The 15,904-nt window shown below is 36.3% G+C and overlaps 1 protein-coding gene and 1 long non-coding RNA gene across 3 annotated transcripts in view; one reads left to right on the forward strand and one right to left on the reverse strand.

Moving 5' to 3' along the window:
* The window catches only part of CUNH11orf70 (chromosome unknown C11orf70 homolog), a 24,772-nt gene continuing 8,868 nt past the window's right edge, over positions 1 to 15,904 (forward strand). Inside the window, exons 1-4 of the mRNA XM_011369421.2 lie at positions 1 to 164; positions 391 to 472; positions 8,412 to 8,487; positions 14,591 to 14,757. Of these exons, the coding sequence (XP_011367723.1) occupies positions 55 to 164; positions 391 to 472; positions 8,412 to 8,487; positions 14,591 to 14,757 (435 nt within the window). The 5' untranslated portion in view covers positions 1 to 54. The remainder of the gene's footprint in view (positions 165 to 390; positions 473 to 8,411; positions 8,488 to 14,590; positions 14,758 to 15,904) is intronic.
* Positions 9,929 to 15,904, reverse strand: part of LOC111745202 — a 27,215-nt gene continuing 21,239 nt past the window's right edge. For both annotated transcript variants that reach the window (XR_002782545.1, XR_002782544.1), the window contains 2 exons: positions 11,225 to 11,344; positions 9,929 to 10,429 (listed from right to left, as the gene is read on the reverse strand). This is a non-coding gene — a long non-coding RNA (uncharacterized LOC111745202). The remainder of the gene's footprint in view (positions 10,430 to 11,224; positions 11,345 to 15,904) is intronic.

Below are 15,904 nucleotides of genomic sequence, written 5' to 3' on the forward strand. Positions count from 1 at the left end.
CGGGCCGCCGCGTCTCTATGGAAACGGCCACACTAATGCGCAGCCAGTACCACGATGGCAGCCGGGGAGCCGGGGAATTTGGGCGGCTACTACTTCAGATTCCTGCCTCAGAAAACCTTCCAATCTTTGAGCACGCGGGAGACAACCAGCCGGCTCCGCCAGTGGTGAGAGGCCGAGGGGCAAGGAGAGAAGAGCCCCTTGGCCTTGGCGGCTGTGGAGACGTGGGTCAGGCGTCGAGGCCTCGCGGTTTGGATCGGCCCCATCCTGAGTGAAACCCTGAGGCCGCAATAACACCTGCCCAGGGGTGGACTGGGTGGGTGGGACTGGCAGAATGTGTGTTCTCAGAGGGTGCCTGCCCACAGCTGACTTTCGTTTCTTCCTTTGCTCTAGGTCCATGCTGGGCAGAATCCAGGCGCAGGCATTCGGGTTTGACCAGAAGTTTCAGGCCTATCGGAAGGATGATTTCGTTATGGTTGGTATGGGGGTTGGAGAGTTCTGTGGACCTCCACTGATTTAAAAATTTTTTTCCCACTTCGGCATGTTGTATTAGGAACACTCCATTACTTAGTGACGTCGTTTTCTTGGAGTTTGAGAATAACGAAAGGTGCAAATGATAAATTTTAAAAGCTACTTTTACATTTCCCATCATCATACATTAACTCATCTTCAGTATCCTGCCATAGAGATCTTTTTCAATTTTGGAAAGTCAGTCTCTATTTTTAGTAGGCACACCTCATTTTTGTGTATTATTGCCTGGCTTTATTTACTAGGCTTACCTTCAAATTAATTTTGGTTTCTCGAAATCAAATCTACACTTGTAAGAACGTGCTCTTAACAGCAGTTCCAAATGAGGAATTCCAAAAGGAATAAGTCTTTCTTTAGCCACTAGAAGTGAGTGCTTTGAAAAGGGAAAAACTGGTGCATTCATTATAATTCAGTCACGTTATTTTAAATCCTGGGTTTTTTTCTCCTCAATCAAATGGAAAATACTGCTATGGTCTGTGATACTATCTTTGCCATCCTTGTCGTTAAGGCATTGACTTTAGTGTATAGTTGGCATAGTTTATTCACTTATTCACCAACACTTCCTGAGGGCCTACCATGTGCTAGGAACTCTGTCAGAATGTGCTGGGGATACAAGACGGAACAAGATAGACAGGAGCCTGGCTTTCAGGGATCTTAAAGGCCTGTGGCAAGACTGCCAATAAACAAAAAAGTCAGATCGTCTCATAGAGTGATAGATGCAGTGAAAGAAATAATAATCTAATTAATACACCAAAATATTTACCATGAGTGTATATTAGTTTCCTGGGGCTGCTGTGGTAAAGTATTGCAAACTGGGTGGCTTAAAACAACATAAATGTATTATCTCACAGTTTTGGAAGCTAGAAGTCCAAAATCAAGGTGTAGGCAGAATTATGCTCCCTCTGAAATCTGTAGCTTCTACTGGTTGCCTTGGCATTCCTTGGGTTGCAGCTGCAGAACTTTAATCTCTTTCCCTGTCACTTAGCCCTCTCCCTTCATGTGTCTCTGTCTGTGTCTCCTCTTTTTATAAGAACACTGGTCATATTGAATTAAGGGCCCACCCTACTCCAATAGAACATCATATTAACTAATTACATCTGCAGTAACTCCGTTTCCAACTAAGGTCACTTTCTGAGGTTCCAGGAAGGACATGAATTTTGATGGGCACACTGTTTGGCCCTTAAGGAAGGGTAAATTGGTTAAATGTCTATTTCCCTTTCCCTAAGATAGTGTTATAACATTAATATAATGCTATTACGCTACCTATGATGACATTAATAACATTTCTCAAATATTCCTGGTTAGATTTTTATATTTTTTATATTAGTACTGGCTCTCAGTAATGTTTTTAAAAAAGGTTTAGGATTTAATTCGCCAAATTTTAGACTGCTGTAAAATTTTTAACATAAGTCACTCAAATATTTGTTGAATACTTACTATGTTCCTGCTGAGGCATGTTTAAAAGATAAAATGCTCTAATCCCAGCTTGCAAGGCATATACAGTGTTAGAAGTTAGAAATATAAAAAGTTCTCTACGACACAAAATAATTACTATAGTGGAGGATATATCAGGTGCCCTAGGCACAGAGAAAAATATCACCAATGGAGGGGCATTGGTGTCTAGACAGATTTCATAGGGGAGGGTGTAGAATTTATTTAGATTGTTGAATAGACACAGAATTCTTCATTATAGTCAAGAGTCATCCATAAAGTACAACAGGTTTCCTTAATACCAGCAATTTTTTTTCTAATTTTCAAAATATTCATTTTATTTATCCTAATTTTTTTCCCTTGAGGTAGACAGTGTTATTCCCATATTTCAGGTCAAAGAAATGTACCCTTACAATCTTTGTTTTTCCCCACATAACTAATTTGAGGGAAATAAAGCATTGTGGCTAAGAGCATATCCTAGAAGGAGGTTTACGTTGAAGATGATGAGTCTTTATAGGACTCCTCACTGGCTCAAGCTCCTCACTTGCAAAAACCACTTCAAGGAACTCTGAGAGATTCTAGCAGTATGGTATGATGGCCATATGTTTTTTGAAAATTTCCAAAAATAGATGTTTTTGTTTTCTTAGTACCACTACAATTATATAAGCTTAAGGCCCTATAAAACCTGAATCCTCCCCTGATTTGTCCTCTCATTAGCTATGTGTTCAAATTCCAACTCTGCTACTTACAAACTGCATGACATGGGGCAAAGTACTTAACCTTCCTCAGCCTCTGTTTGCTCTTCTGCAGAAGGATCATGTGCTTAACACATAACTTTTTGAATATGAAAATAATGCTGAATATATGATGCAATTGTTATGACAATTAACAGGAATTATATATATATAAAATATTTCACAATATGACTGGCTCACATAAGTTCTATTGTAAACATTTTTATACTATTTTTCAAAGTGCTTTTCTATAGCAATAGTGGCTTAAGTGTGCCACATTTAGCTTTCATCACTTTTTATACATTTGTCACTTATCTTTACAGCAATCTGATAAGTTTGGTATTGACCCCCATATTATAGCTAGGTAAACTGAAGCTGAGAATGGTTTAATAATTTATGCAAGAATTCAAAGCAAATAGTGGAATCCAGGCCTTCTGATTTAACTTCCATGTCATTTCTACTACAGAAACTCATAACCGAACAAAGGATATTGTTTAAACTAGAATTCCAGATTTTGGGTTTCCCTTTCAATTTAAAAACAAATTATGTTCCGACGTTCATTTGTGTGGTAGTAAATGGATGGAAAGAAGGAAGGGAACATTCATCCGACAAACTTCTTTAGTTCCTAGGTCTGTACGGATGAACAAGACACAGTTAAGAAAAAGGAAAGACACCAAAAATTTCATTGTAGAGTGAGAAACTATACATAACATGTGCAAGCTACTGTGGTGGCACAAAAGAGAAAGTAATTTGTTTTTGACTGAGGCAATCAGATGAAGGTTTATAAAAAAAGTCACTTGCACTAGGCCTTGAAAGATGAGAAGTTTATCAGGTAGACAAAATAGGTAGATAATGTTAGATGAGTAGAATGATACTTTAGAAGGCCTTCTGTGCCATGCAAAGGAGTTTGAGCTTTGTCTAGCTAATGGGGACTCACTGAAAGCTTTTCAGCTGGATAATAAAATATAAAATCAGTGTGGCAGAAGTGTGGAGAGTGGATTGTTAGCACTGAGTCTAGAAGCAGTAAGACCAAATTGGAAACTTGTTCTCGAAACAGTATATGGTGATTTCCTGGATTAAGACAGTAGCAGCAGAATGGCCTGAAGAGATGTTTAGGAGAAAGGCAATACTCTAGGACTGATAAGATATTGAGAGTAAAACAAGAGGGGAATATGTAGGATAACCAAGTTTCTGATGTGGTTGACTAGAGTGACATGATGCTGTCAAATGCATAGAAAATGCAAATGAACAAATTAAATGAGTTCAATTTTAGGCATGTTAAATTTGAGGTGTGTCCAAGCGGCAATATCCTACATAGTTGAATAAAAGATCTCACTTTGAGTCTCAAGAGAGAGCTCTGGGCTCAGTATATAATGTTGGCATCCTCATCTTGGGACTAGGGATAATGAAGGGAATCTGCCACATAAACTATAAGGAAACATCTTAATTTGCAGAGGTCTAACAACACTTCTAATTACATTTCACGACCAGACTGGTTATATCTCATGGCCACATACCACAGAGACTGGAAAGTGCAGACTTTTAGCTGAGCATATTGCTGTCCCAAATAAAATTGGGATCCCTTAAAGGAGAGAATTGATATTGGATCAGAAGTGAGCAGTGTGCCATATAGATGATATAGTCAAATACCTACTTATATTTCATATGTGTGGCATATAGTAGATATACATTAAAAATTATATATAAAAAGTATATTAATTTAGAAATGCTTAAAAAAAGAGAAATACTTTTCCACTCTCACATTTTATGAAACAAGTTTATTCAAATCTCCACATGCATTTTGACATCAGTATCTTTGTTATCACTGTAATTAGTTTATGAATCATTAATGTTTTTCCAGAGCATATTAACTTAGTTATTTGAGATAACAGGGAAACCCTTCTATGCCTCACTGGAAATTCTATAACAAACCCCAAATACTATTTGCATTAGAGTAGGGTTTTTTCCTTTCTAATTCATTCTTGAGGTGTATAATTGTAATGTTGATAACAGCTATCATATTGCTTTATTTAAGGGCCTCTATGAAGACATTTTCACTGGCTCCAGGTCAGCTCACTGCAGGCCACTTAGCCTACTTCCATTTATAATGACATCTAAATGTAATTATAAATTGATATCACCCAGAAATAATTACTAAATCTGAATTAAATTTCCCCTTTCACTGATTCATTCAGAAGACCTCTAAAAAGCATTCAAAACAAGTATTGACTGAGGTTAATTCCAGCTCATATTTTTTTTCACCCCTCAAAATGTATATTACATAAACTAAAATAGTTGCACAAACACTAGTTTAAAAGACTTTGTAAAGTTATAAGGTAACTTCCTTTTTTCCTGAGGAATAATTTGAGGAAAAGCTACTTTTTTGTAATTGAGTTTGTATGAACCTCTAACATGTTTACCTTTATCCTCCACCACTAGAATGTAAACTCCATGGGAACAGGGATTTTGTCCTGCTTGGCATAGTGTAGACATTCACAAATACTTGTTGAATGTATTATCTTTATATCATACACCTCGTCTTCTTCCCAGCCGCCCCACCTGCCTTCCCACCCACCTCCCTGCACCACAGCAGCTGTCAAGCGAGCCAAACTTCTGTATTTGCAGCTGCTCCCCAACACTAGCATCACCTCCTCAGCTCCAGCTCAGATCATCAGACACTAGCTTCTCATAGGATCACCGGTCTCTAGTGCCAAAAAGGTTGAAGACTGTACTAAATGATATTCATTCTTCCTGGTTTTTCATGCAAAAATGCTAGGAGTCATCTTTGATTCCTTCTTCTCCCTTTGTCCCTTCCACCTAAATATTAACTGAAATCCATCCACCTTCCTACCTCCCTACTTTCTATCAGCTTGACTGATGTGAATAGCAGATCATCTTGCATTATAACAGCCCCACTCCCTCCTAACCAGTCTATATAGCCTTTCAACTCATTCTCTACACCTAAGCTAAAATGAACCTTTAAAAATATGACTCTAACCACTTTTCCTCCATTTAAATCCTTTCAGTGTCTTCTCACTGCCCTTAGGTCAAAATACTGATCAATCTAGAGCGATCTTAGATCAAGATTAAAATTTTTGACTTAACCTACAAGGTCTAGTTTAACTCCCCAACCTCATCTGACCATTGTTGAACCTCTTTATTTTTCTTGATTAGGATGCCCCATCTTTTCTTACCTTACAGACCTTAAACTTGCTATTTTCTCCTCAAATAATAGTCTTTCCAGTGTTATGCAAGAATAGGATAGCATGTTGGCTAAATTTTCAGGAATCTTTGTTTGCTGGTTTCTAAACTATTGGCAGCTTAAAAATCTACCATGGAAATCAGTTGCTACAAATGAGCACTTTTTTGGGAGGGAGGGCTATCAGTTGTTAAACATTTACCAGTATATACTCATTTTACATATCTAAACTAAATGTTCTTTCTGCATTAACTTCTCAACACCATTATGTTAGGTCTGCCTACTATGTACTTCTATAGCACCCTATACTTTATAATTCTCACGGCATGTTAGTTAATATCTCCCCTTTTAGAGAGGGAGACTGAAAACTCCATGAAGTTAGAGACTGTCTTTTTGATTTTGGAATTAGGAAGTGAAGTGTACTTTTAGTTGAGGGATGGGAGCCTGAGCCAGATACAGAATAACTAGTAGACAGAGAAGTGAAAACGATTCCTCTTTCACGAAGCTGTTTAGGAAAAGAGTGATAGCTTAAAGGGAATGTTGAAATACGAGAATACTTATTGTAACAGTCTAAACAACACATAACACTTCATAGAATTGACAATCTTTCTCTATCCCAACGCTACTCCCTACCTTCTCCACCCGCTCTTCTCACAAGCCTACAGCTACCACTTCTGAGGTAACTGGTTTTTTTGTTTTAATGGTTTGGTATATATTCTTCCATATTTTTCTTTATATAAATAGAGGCTTTATTTTGCTTTGTTTTATCATACATATTACTCTTACTATTTTTCCACTCAAAATGCTTATGGTTTTCTTTCAAAGTCAGTACAGCAGATGTTTACTGAGTAACTGCTGTATGCCAGACCCTGTTCTAGGCCCTGGATATATAGCAATTAGGAAGAAAAACAAGGCCTCTACTCCTGTGGAGTCTACATTCTATTCTAATATGGACTTTCTTTTCAATAACTGCATACTACTAATGGAGATATACTGCATTTTATTCAACCTTTCTTCCACTGATGGACAGTGAAGTTGTTTCTGGGTTTTGACACTACAAACAATATTATAAAAAATATCCTTATATGTAAATCTACTGGTGATTTCATTTCTGCAGGAGACATACCCAAAAGTGGAATTTGTTGGATCATAAGATATGCATGTCTTTAATGTTCAAGATAATATCCAATTACTTCACAAAGGTTATAAAGATCCACATTTCCACCAGTGTGAGAGTGCATATTTTCCAGTATTTTTACCAAAAGTTACTAGCCTTTAAATCTTGCCAATGTAATGGGTGGGTAAAAGTGATATCTTCTAGTTTTTATTTTCATTTCTCTCACTGCTCTTGAAGTTGAGTATCTTTTCATAAGTTTATTGGCTATTCTTTTTATGTGACATTTTATATCATTTGACCATTTTTAAATCATGTTTTATCTTAATTATTGGGGATGTCAGCCCTCCTTTTTAATAAAAAAAATTATATTTGTTGCAAATATTTCCTCCTAATCTATTGGTTTTTTTATTGCTCATTATTATCATTATTATTATTTTGACTGCCTGGCACCTTTTGAACATATATGTGATTTGGGGTAATTTTATATTTAGGAAGTTCAAAGTGGAACCCAAAACACTTGCCTCTTGTGCACTAGAAGCACAAACCTGAGATCTAGGATTACTAATCAGACATATCAGTGCAAGACTGAGATTTCAAAGCAAGCAACTTAAGAAAAGAGGTGTACAGAGAATCTATTTCACTGGCAAGGTGGTGCAGAGGTGTCCAGCTTTCAGGGAGGGCAGTCCTGTCGCAGCAGTAGCCGTGGTGAGGAAAAGATAACGGTAGCTTTCTTTGGTGTTTGATGATGTTTGGTGTTTGAGGCTATTTCCTCATCAGGGCAGTTCTTCATATTATTTTGGGTTGTTCACAGAGCCCAGCCGTTAGCCCGATTCTCTCCACCTCTTGGAAACTATGTGGACTGCCGAGATACTTTTAATAAATTTCCCTTCTGATCTTTTGAGTCAGAGTAGCGGCTTGTGCTTGGGACTAAAACTCTTGACTACTTTATTTTGCCATAGAGAAAATTTTCATTCTTAGGAAGTCAGATCTATTGCTTTTCTATGGTGCTCCTTGGATAGAATTAAATTGGTGATTACTTTTAGATTTAGATCTTGTTGGGGGTGGGGGTGGGAATAGTGATTACTAAGACAATTGGGAAAACAAGATTGAAGGAAAACAAAATTTTCAAACATTATATAAACTACTTTTCACTGTAAATCATTATATTTATTAAATTGTCAAAGATATGTGTACTTTAACAAACAGTGTTGTTAATACTGTTCCATCTTGAAGGTAACAAAACGTCATATCTTTATAAAGCATTCATGTCTTAGATATAGTACCAATTTAAAATTGTCCTACTCCAATTGAGTGAAATGAGATTTTACTATAGTTTTTTTTAGAAGTTAATTCTTATTGTTTGTAATAAAGTATCTAACTTACTCCCCTCGAATTTATATTTTAGGCTTTTTTCAAAGACCCAAATGTTATTCCCAATTTGAAGTTAATTTCAGATTCTTCTGGACAGTGGATTACATTAGGTAAATAAAATTTATTTTTATCTTTTTAGATGACTATTTTACTATTATAACAAAATTTTGCCTCAGGAATTTTTATTAAAATACAGATTATGAATAATGACTCATTTGTTTGATAACATCAAGGTCAAGTATGATCAGCTGTGCCAGGGAATCTTTCTCCCAGGAGTCTACTTCTACTAACCTAGCTTAGCACAAAAATGTAATTTTTCTCTCTTTTCATTAATTTGGAAAGTGTTTATTGTGTACCTTCCATGGACTCTGCCAGATGCAGGGGAACATTAAAGTGAATAAGAGAAAACCTGAACTCAAGGAACTTTATATATATATTATATATATAATTTTATATATATCTAAATATATAGATATATATAGATATCTTATATATATAATTTTATATATATATTTATATATAGATATATAAAATTTTATATATATTTTATATTATATATATAATTTTTTTTTTAGCGTGCAATAATGTATCATAGGTGCTACCATAGCAGTGGGAGCCAGAGGAGGGGAGTGGTAAATCTGCCCGGGGGGAAGAGGTCAGGTAAGATTCTACAGATCTCAGGATACTTGGGCAAAATTTCAGTTGGGGCAGGGTAGTGGATTTCTGACAGGATGTAGCCATCATGGGACATTCTTTAAAATTAATAATACCTGTCACCCCAATAAATGTAAATTTTAAGAAAATAATATGTTAAATCTTGGAGAAGAGAGTCTTAAATTCTCAAAGGGAGAACTTTAGATAATATTTTCATAGTGCACTGAAACACAGTTAGAAATCTTTAAAGAAAATTATCCAGACAATAACACTTAGATCTCTTAAATAAGAGATCTCAAGTCAGAGAATAAATCATAGATGTCATAGAGGACTACTTTGAAAACCAAAAAAATGAACCATATATTTTTTAATTTTTATTTATTTATAATTTAATTCTTATATTTTCAATTATAGTTGACATACAATATTATATTTGTTTTAGGTGTACAACATAGTGATTAGACATTTATATAACTTACAAAGTAATCACCCAGATAAGTCCAGTACCCATCTGATACCATACATAGTTATTATAATATTATTGACTATATTCCCTGTGCTATACTTTACATCCCCATGATTTTTCATAACTGGCAATTTATACTTCTTTATCCCTTCACCTTTTTCATCCACCTGCCCCCAATCTGGCAACCATTTGTATATGAACACTATATTTTAAATTTTAGATTGAGGCCTTTAAAAATAGAACAATCATTTCATTTACAAGGAAAATCTGATTGGTAATGTGAATTTGAACCCAAGAAAAAGCAAGTTGATTTTAAATTGGATGGGGTTGTTTTGGTGGATTATTATATTGCATTTTTATGAAATTCTAGTAAACTTACACAAAAATAACTATTCTTAGTGTTAGTTAAAAACAAGATTACAAGCAGTACATGATATTAGACTTAGTAGGTCAGATTTTATTGCTTTTGGCTTAAGGACTACTGCAAAATTTATAGAGTACTTACAAAGTTAAATGGAGTGAGCAAATACATTTACCAATTCAAACATCTTCAAAGAAAACAATCAGAGCCATGTATCACAGTATTTGTAAAGCATGTTTACAGTAACTTCAGTCAATTCATTTATAAAAAATAAGATTCATTGAAAAAAGTGTTCAATCTTCCTCCCGTATTGGTACATACTTCACAAAACAGCACTTACTTTTTTCTAGTTTTTGGAAAAGGCATTGCTAAAAGAGAGGTTCTAAAATTCCACATGTGCCTGACAGACTTAATAAGAAGTACTCTGAAAAATAGGGCAGAAGAAGCAGCACTCATTTCAAAAGCAGAAGTTTCTAGTAGATTGCATGTACTCTTTTCATTAGCTTGTTTTTTCCTCCTATTTGCTTTTCTGAAATATTGGCCATCTTCTCTCTAATTTTCCTCTGGGGGCCTAGATAAGCGAAGAAACAGCTTTTTAAAATGAGAGAAAAGACATTTTTCTAGCAAGTGTACCAATTTTAAAGTAAGATGGAACCTACTTCACTACTGGCTGCACTGCCTTGATTGCCAGTTGTTGGTGCTGAGCCATCCTCTCAGCTAGCTGCAATAGCCCCTTCACGTTTTGTCCTTTTTTGACTAACATATAACATATAATGGGTGCTTTCCATGTGCTCAGCTAAGAGCATTATACACATTACCTCCTTTAATTCTCAGAACAACTCTGAGGAAGGTATTACATAATCCCTATTTCAGAAATGAGGAGTCAGAGGCATGAGCTAAGTAATTTGCATAGTTTTACACAGCTGTCTAGGTAGAGTTGAGATTCAAATGCAGGCTTAAGAATTTGAGACCTTGACCACTACACCATCCTGTCTTTGCCACTTCCATATTAGTGGGATAGGCAGAAAAGCACCAACTTGGACACCAAATAAAAATGAGACAACCAGTGTATTATAATGTTAGCATGAAGGGGGAAAAGTAATACATTTTTAACTTTCTGCGTGATCATGGTTATGCAATAATGTCTTATAAATACTGGAGACATAATTTAACCAAATTCCTGCATAACAGATAACATGCACTATGGACTGATTTGTGTCTCTCCAAAATTCTTATATTGTAGCCCTTAACCTTCAGTGTGATGGTATTTGGGGATGAGGCCTTTGGGAGATAATTAGGTTTATATGAGGTCTTTAGGGACCCTCAGTCATGAGATTAGTGCCTTTATAAGAAGAGGAGGCTTTACCAGAGCTCTCTGCAATGTAAAGACACAGCTAGAAGGTAGCCATCTGCAAACCAAGAAAAGAGTCTTCACCAGAAACCGAATCAGCCAGCACCTTGATCTTGGACTTCCCGGTCTCCAGAACTGTGAGAAATAAATGTTGTTTAAACCACCCAATCTATAGTATTTTGCGATAGCAGCCCAAGCTGACTCATACAAATTTTGGAAGTGGAGTGATCCTGTAAAAAAATATCTAAAAATGTAGAAGTGACTTTGAAACTGTGGTGATGGGTATTGGCTGGACAAGTTTTGAGGTGCATGCTAGAAATGTGTTAGATGTTAGGACTGACTGTGGTGACGTTTCAGATGGAAATGAGGAATGTGTTATTGGAAACTGCAGGAAAGGCAGTCCTCATCAGAAAATGGCAGAGAACTTGCTGAACTGTGTTTTTAGAGCAGCGGTCCCCAACCTTTTTGGCACCAGGGACTGGTGCTCCTATGAGAATCTAATGCCTGATGATCTGAGGTTAGCCTGGGGAATAGATGCAGATACAGGTGAAGCTTCACTTGCTTGCCAGTCGCTCACCACCTGCTGTGCAGCCCGGTTCCTAACAGGCCACAGACCAGTACCAGTCCGCAGCCCAGGGGTTGGGGACCCCTGTTTCGAGTGTTTCGTGGAAGGTAGAACTTAACAAGTGATAAGACTTCTAAGCAAAGTGTTAAAGGAGTGCTTACAATATGAAGAGAAAGATGAATTGAAGAAGGAATTGTTAAGCAAACAGGAACCTGAACTTGATGATTTGGAAAATTCTCAGCCTATCCATATAGCAAAAAATGAAAAACCTTATTCTTTTTTTATTTATTATTGTTAGTTATGCTTACAGTACCTGGTCTTCCTAGGTAGTCTCCCATCCAAGTACTAACCAGGCCTGACCCTCCTTAGCTTCCGAGATCAGACATTGGGCTTGTTCAGGGTGGCATGGCCATAGACTATGGACTGTGGTTCTGCTGGGGCACGAATCCAGGACCTTCTGCGTGTAAAGCAGATGTGCTAACCACTACACTACGGAACCATGTCCGAGAGAAACCTTATTCTGAAGGGAACACTAATAGTGTGGCTGAGCTACCAGATGCTAAAGAGATCACAGGTGCAATTCATGGACTTAATCAGCCATCTCAACAGAAGCCAGGAACAGAGATGGGATTGTACCAGCAAAGACACTGCTAGTTTGAACTAAAGGGGACAGAAAAAATGAGATGAAATGAACGCTGTCAGATTTCTTAGACCCTACAGGACCGTACGATAGAGCCATTTGGCTGCAAACATGATCTATTTTTCAAGAAAAGAGAAGGACGGAGAAGGCAATTCAGAGATTATCAGAGCCACCCCCTCAGTTTCAACACACTTTGCCTTGGTGGGGAGAATCTCAGAGGTGGGGGCACTCCCCAGGGGGTCTGGAAGGCAGCACATTGAACCAAGGAGGATTATTCTTGAGGATTAAAATCTAATGGAATTTGCCTGGATGAATTTTAGGCTTGCTTAGGACCATCATTCCTTCCTGTTCCCCCCTTTCGGAATGGAAATGTCTATCTTCTGCCTGTCTCACTGTTGCATTTTGGAAGCACAGAACTTGTCTGGTTTCACAGATTTGTAGCTGGGGAGGAATTCTTGCCTCATGATGAATCATACCTCTAGTCTCATGAATATTTGATTTAGATGAGATTTAGATGAGACTTTGGACTTTAGAGTTGATGCTGAAATGAGTTAAGATTTGGTGCTTTGGAGATAGAATAAAGGTATTTTGCATATGAGAAGGACATGAATTTTGGGGACCTAAAGGCAGAATGCTATGGACTTAATTGTGTCCCTTCAAAATTCATATGTTGAAGACTTAACCTCACCCATGACCTTATCTAACCCGAATCACTTCCCAAAGGCCCCTTGTCCAAATGCCATTACATTGAGGGTTAGGGCTTCAACATATGGATTTTAGAGAGACAATTCAGTCCTTAGCAAATGCTATTTCTGTGCCTCAGATTAAGTAGTTTTAATTTAATTACCTTCTCTCACCATCCAAACCTTCCTGTCACTCCTCAAATCAGAGCTAGGATAGACTTATTAAAATGGCAATGTTGCCCAATATCAGTCCCTTATTCTGTGGCCGCCAACCCATCTTTAGAGACTGTCTGGCTCTTCACTGCTCTTGTTCTTTTGTCTTCTAATATTGCTCCATCATTTTCTGTGGTCTTTTCCTTTTAATCCTGTAGAGAATTTTACCTCTGATAAAAAGCTTTCCGTACCAGCATTGCTTTTGAAATTACTGAGGCATACACAGTTCCTGGCTCTAGGCATCCTTGCCTTTACACTAGCCTAGATCAAGTCATAACAGGACTCTAGGTGGACAGCCAGAGGGAGAAGTATAAACAGTCTCCAACATTACTCTTAAACTCAAGCTACTTCTCAGGCCAAAGATATAGCAGATATATTGGGAGAGGACACACCAAGGGCCACCACATCTAAGTTTATAAGCTCCCTAGAACTTTGAAAAAAGAACACCACCCCTCTATATTTGAGTGAGTGCATTTGTATATATGGGTGCATAAAAGCAAGAAATTGAGTGATTCACTGAGGCAATAATAAAAATATTCACTTTAATCTTTATGTCTTTCTGTAACTTAACAGAACTTCTAGTAACAGAAAATCCATTCCCGAAAGACATGGTCAGGAAATAAGTGTGGGATGGGGAAGGGGTGGAAAGGAGAAGAACTAGAACTACAAGAGAAAAATAGACAAAACACCATGATTTCAAATTTCCCTAATTCTAAACTTGTAATGATTAGGGTCTGGTTTGAAATTTGCCTTAAAAAGGAAGACCTTTTTTTTGTAATAAACACTAACTGAGATTACAAGGGAGAAATTTAAAAGGATAGGAACATTTTCAAGACACCCTCAAGGATTTTAGAAGTAGCCATTATGATGTTAATTAAAATCTTTGTAATGTGAATTATATAGCATTAAGCATAATAAAAATCCAAAGTCATATAAAGTAATTCCTGTGCTTTTATAGGCAATTCTAATATGTATATTAAAACTGATCTAAGGACCCCATACTACACAAAAAATCTATTTCATTTTAAAGCATTTTCTAATTTATATATCTATTATCTAGGCCTGAATGGTGAAATTTTGTTATAAACTAATGATTAATAAAAATGAAAAAGCTTGCAAAATACAAATTTAATAAAATCTCTAAACTAATGTGTCTTTTAAATGTATCAAAACATGTCAGACTTCATTACTTTGAACCTCTGCATAGTGGTATTTGTTTTGGAAATAATTGAGAATTCTAAATTAAGTTTTATTTGTCTTTATAAATTATCTTTTTTCAGGAACTGAAGTGAAAAAAATTGAAGCTATAAACGTTCCTTGCACACAGCTTTCAATGTCATTTTTTAATCGGTTATACGATGAAAACATTGTACGAGACAGTGGACATATTGTTAAATGTTTAGATTCTTTTTGTGATCCCTTTCTTATTTCTGATGAGTTACGAAAAGTAAGTACAGAATTTTTAAATTTCACAATAGAATTTTATTTCAAGAAATGCTTAATGTCAAAATCTTTTGCCTGTCTAAAACCCATTAAATACCTCTTATCCATGAATAATGTAATAATCATTACATTGGTAGATTTCTTCTTGGATGAGACTTTTGTTGTCAACTTAATTATTTGTGTATCTCAGTAGTTCTCACCTGGGCGCTACCGGTATTTAATGGGTTGAGGCCAGGGATGCTGCTAAACATCATATAATGCACAGGACAGCCCCTCATAACAGTTATCTGGCCCAAAATGTAAGTAATGCTAAAGTAGAGAAATCCTGACCTATTTAATTGATGGCTATTTTTCTTCAATGTGGAGCTCTTAACATACCAAATGAAAACATCCCTGAAGTAAAAGAATCTTTCATCTTATCACTGAGATCAAAAAAGCTATTTGATTAAGTTAATTTTTGTTTTAGTGAGAGATGTGCTGACCTAGGAATCAAAACATGGATTATTTACCTAATTTCTGAGTTACTTGTTTTACAAGATAATGATGCTCTTAGGCAAATCAATATCTTGCACCTCAAGATCTTACCTCTACTACAAGATTAAAATGTCCATTCTATCCTCTTCCTGAAATTGTTGAGAAAATGAGTGGAGGAAGCATTTAAATGAACTTTTTAAAAAGTCTGAAATGCTGTTAAAATGAAATATATTATCATTATTTTAATTATTGAGAAAGAGTATTTACAAAGTGGTTATAAATTAGGGCTTTGGTATAATAGGTTCAAATCCAGGCTTTGCCTCTTAATAACTGTGAGACTTAATCTCTCTAAGCTTCAGTTTCTTTATAAAATAGGAATAGTATAAGAATCATATGAGATAATGCATTTAAAGTAGTTAACACAATGCCTGGCACTTAGTAAGCTTTTGATAATATTAACGACTACTGCTCATTGCTATTACCATTCTACATTAAGAGAGAAAGAGATGTCTAATGTATTGCAAATACAGATGGAAATGAACTAGTGAAGCTACTGATGCACCATTCTGGACACAAGAATCTTGTCTGTAAGAGACCAGGAGGCATCTGGCCAGTCTGTACATTGCTCTACACTAGTACAATACCTTAGAGAACTCTTAGTTTAAGAAAATAAAATG

Source organism: Pteropus vampyrus, unplaced genomic scaffold (genome assembly GCF_000151845.1).
Source record: "Pteropus vampyrus isolate Shadow unplaced genomic scaffold, Pvam_2.0 Scaffold148, whole genome shotgun sequence".
Classification (NCBI taxonomy): domain Eukaryota; kingdom Metazoa; phylum Chordata; class Mammalia; order Chiroptera; family Pteropodidae; genus Pteropus; species Pteropus vampyrus.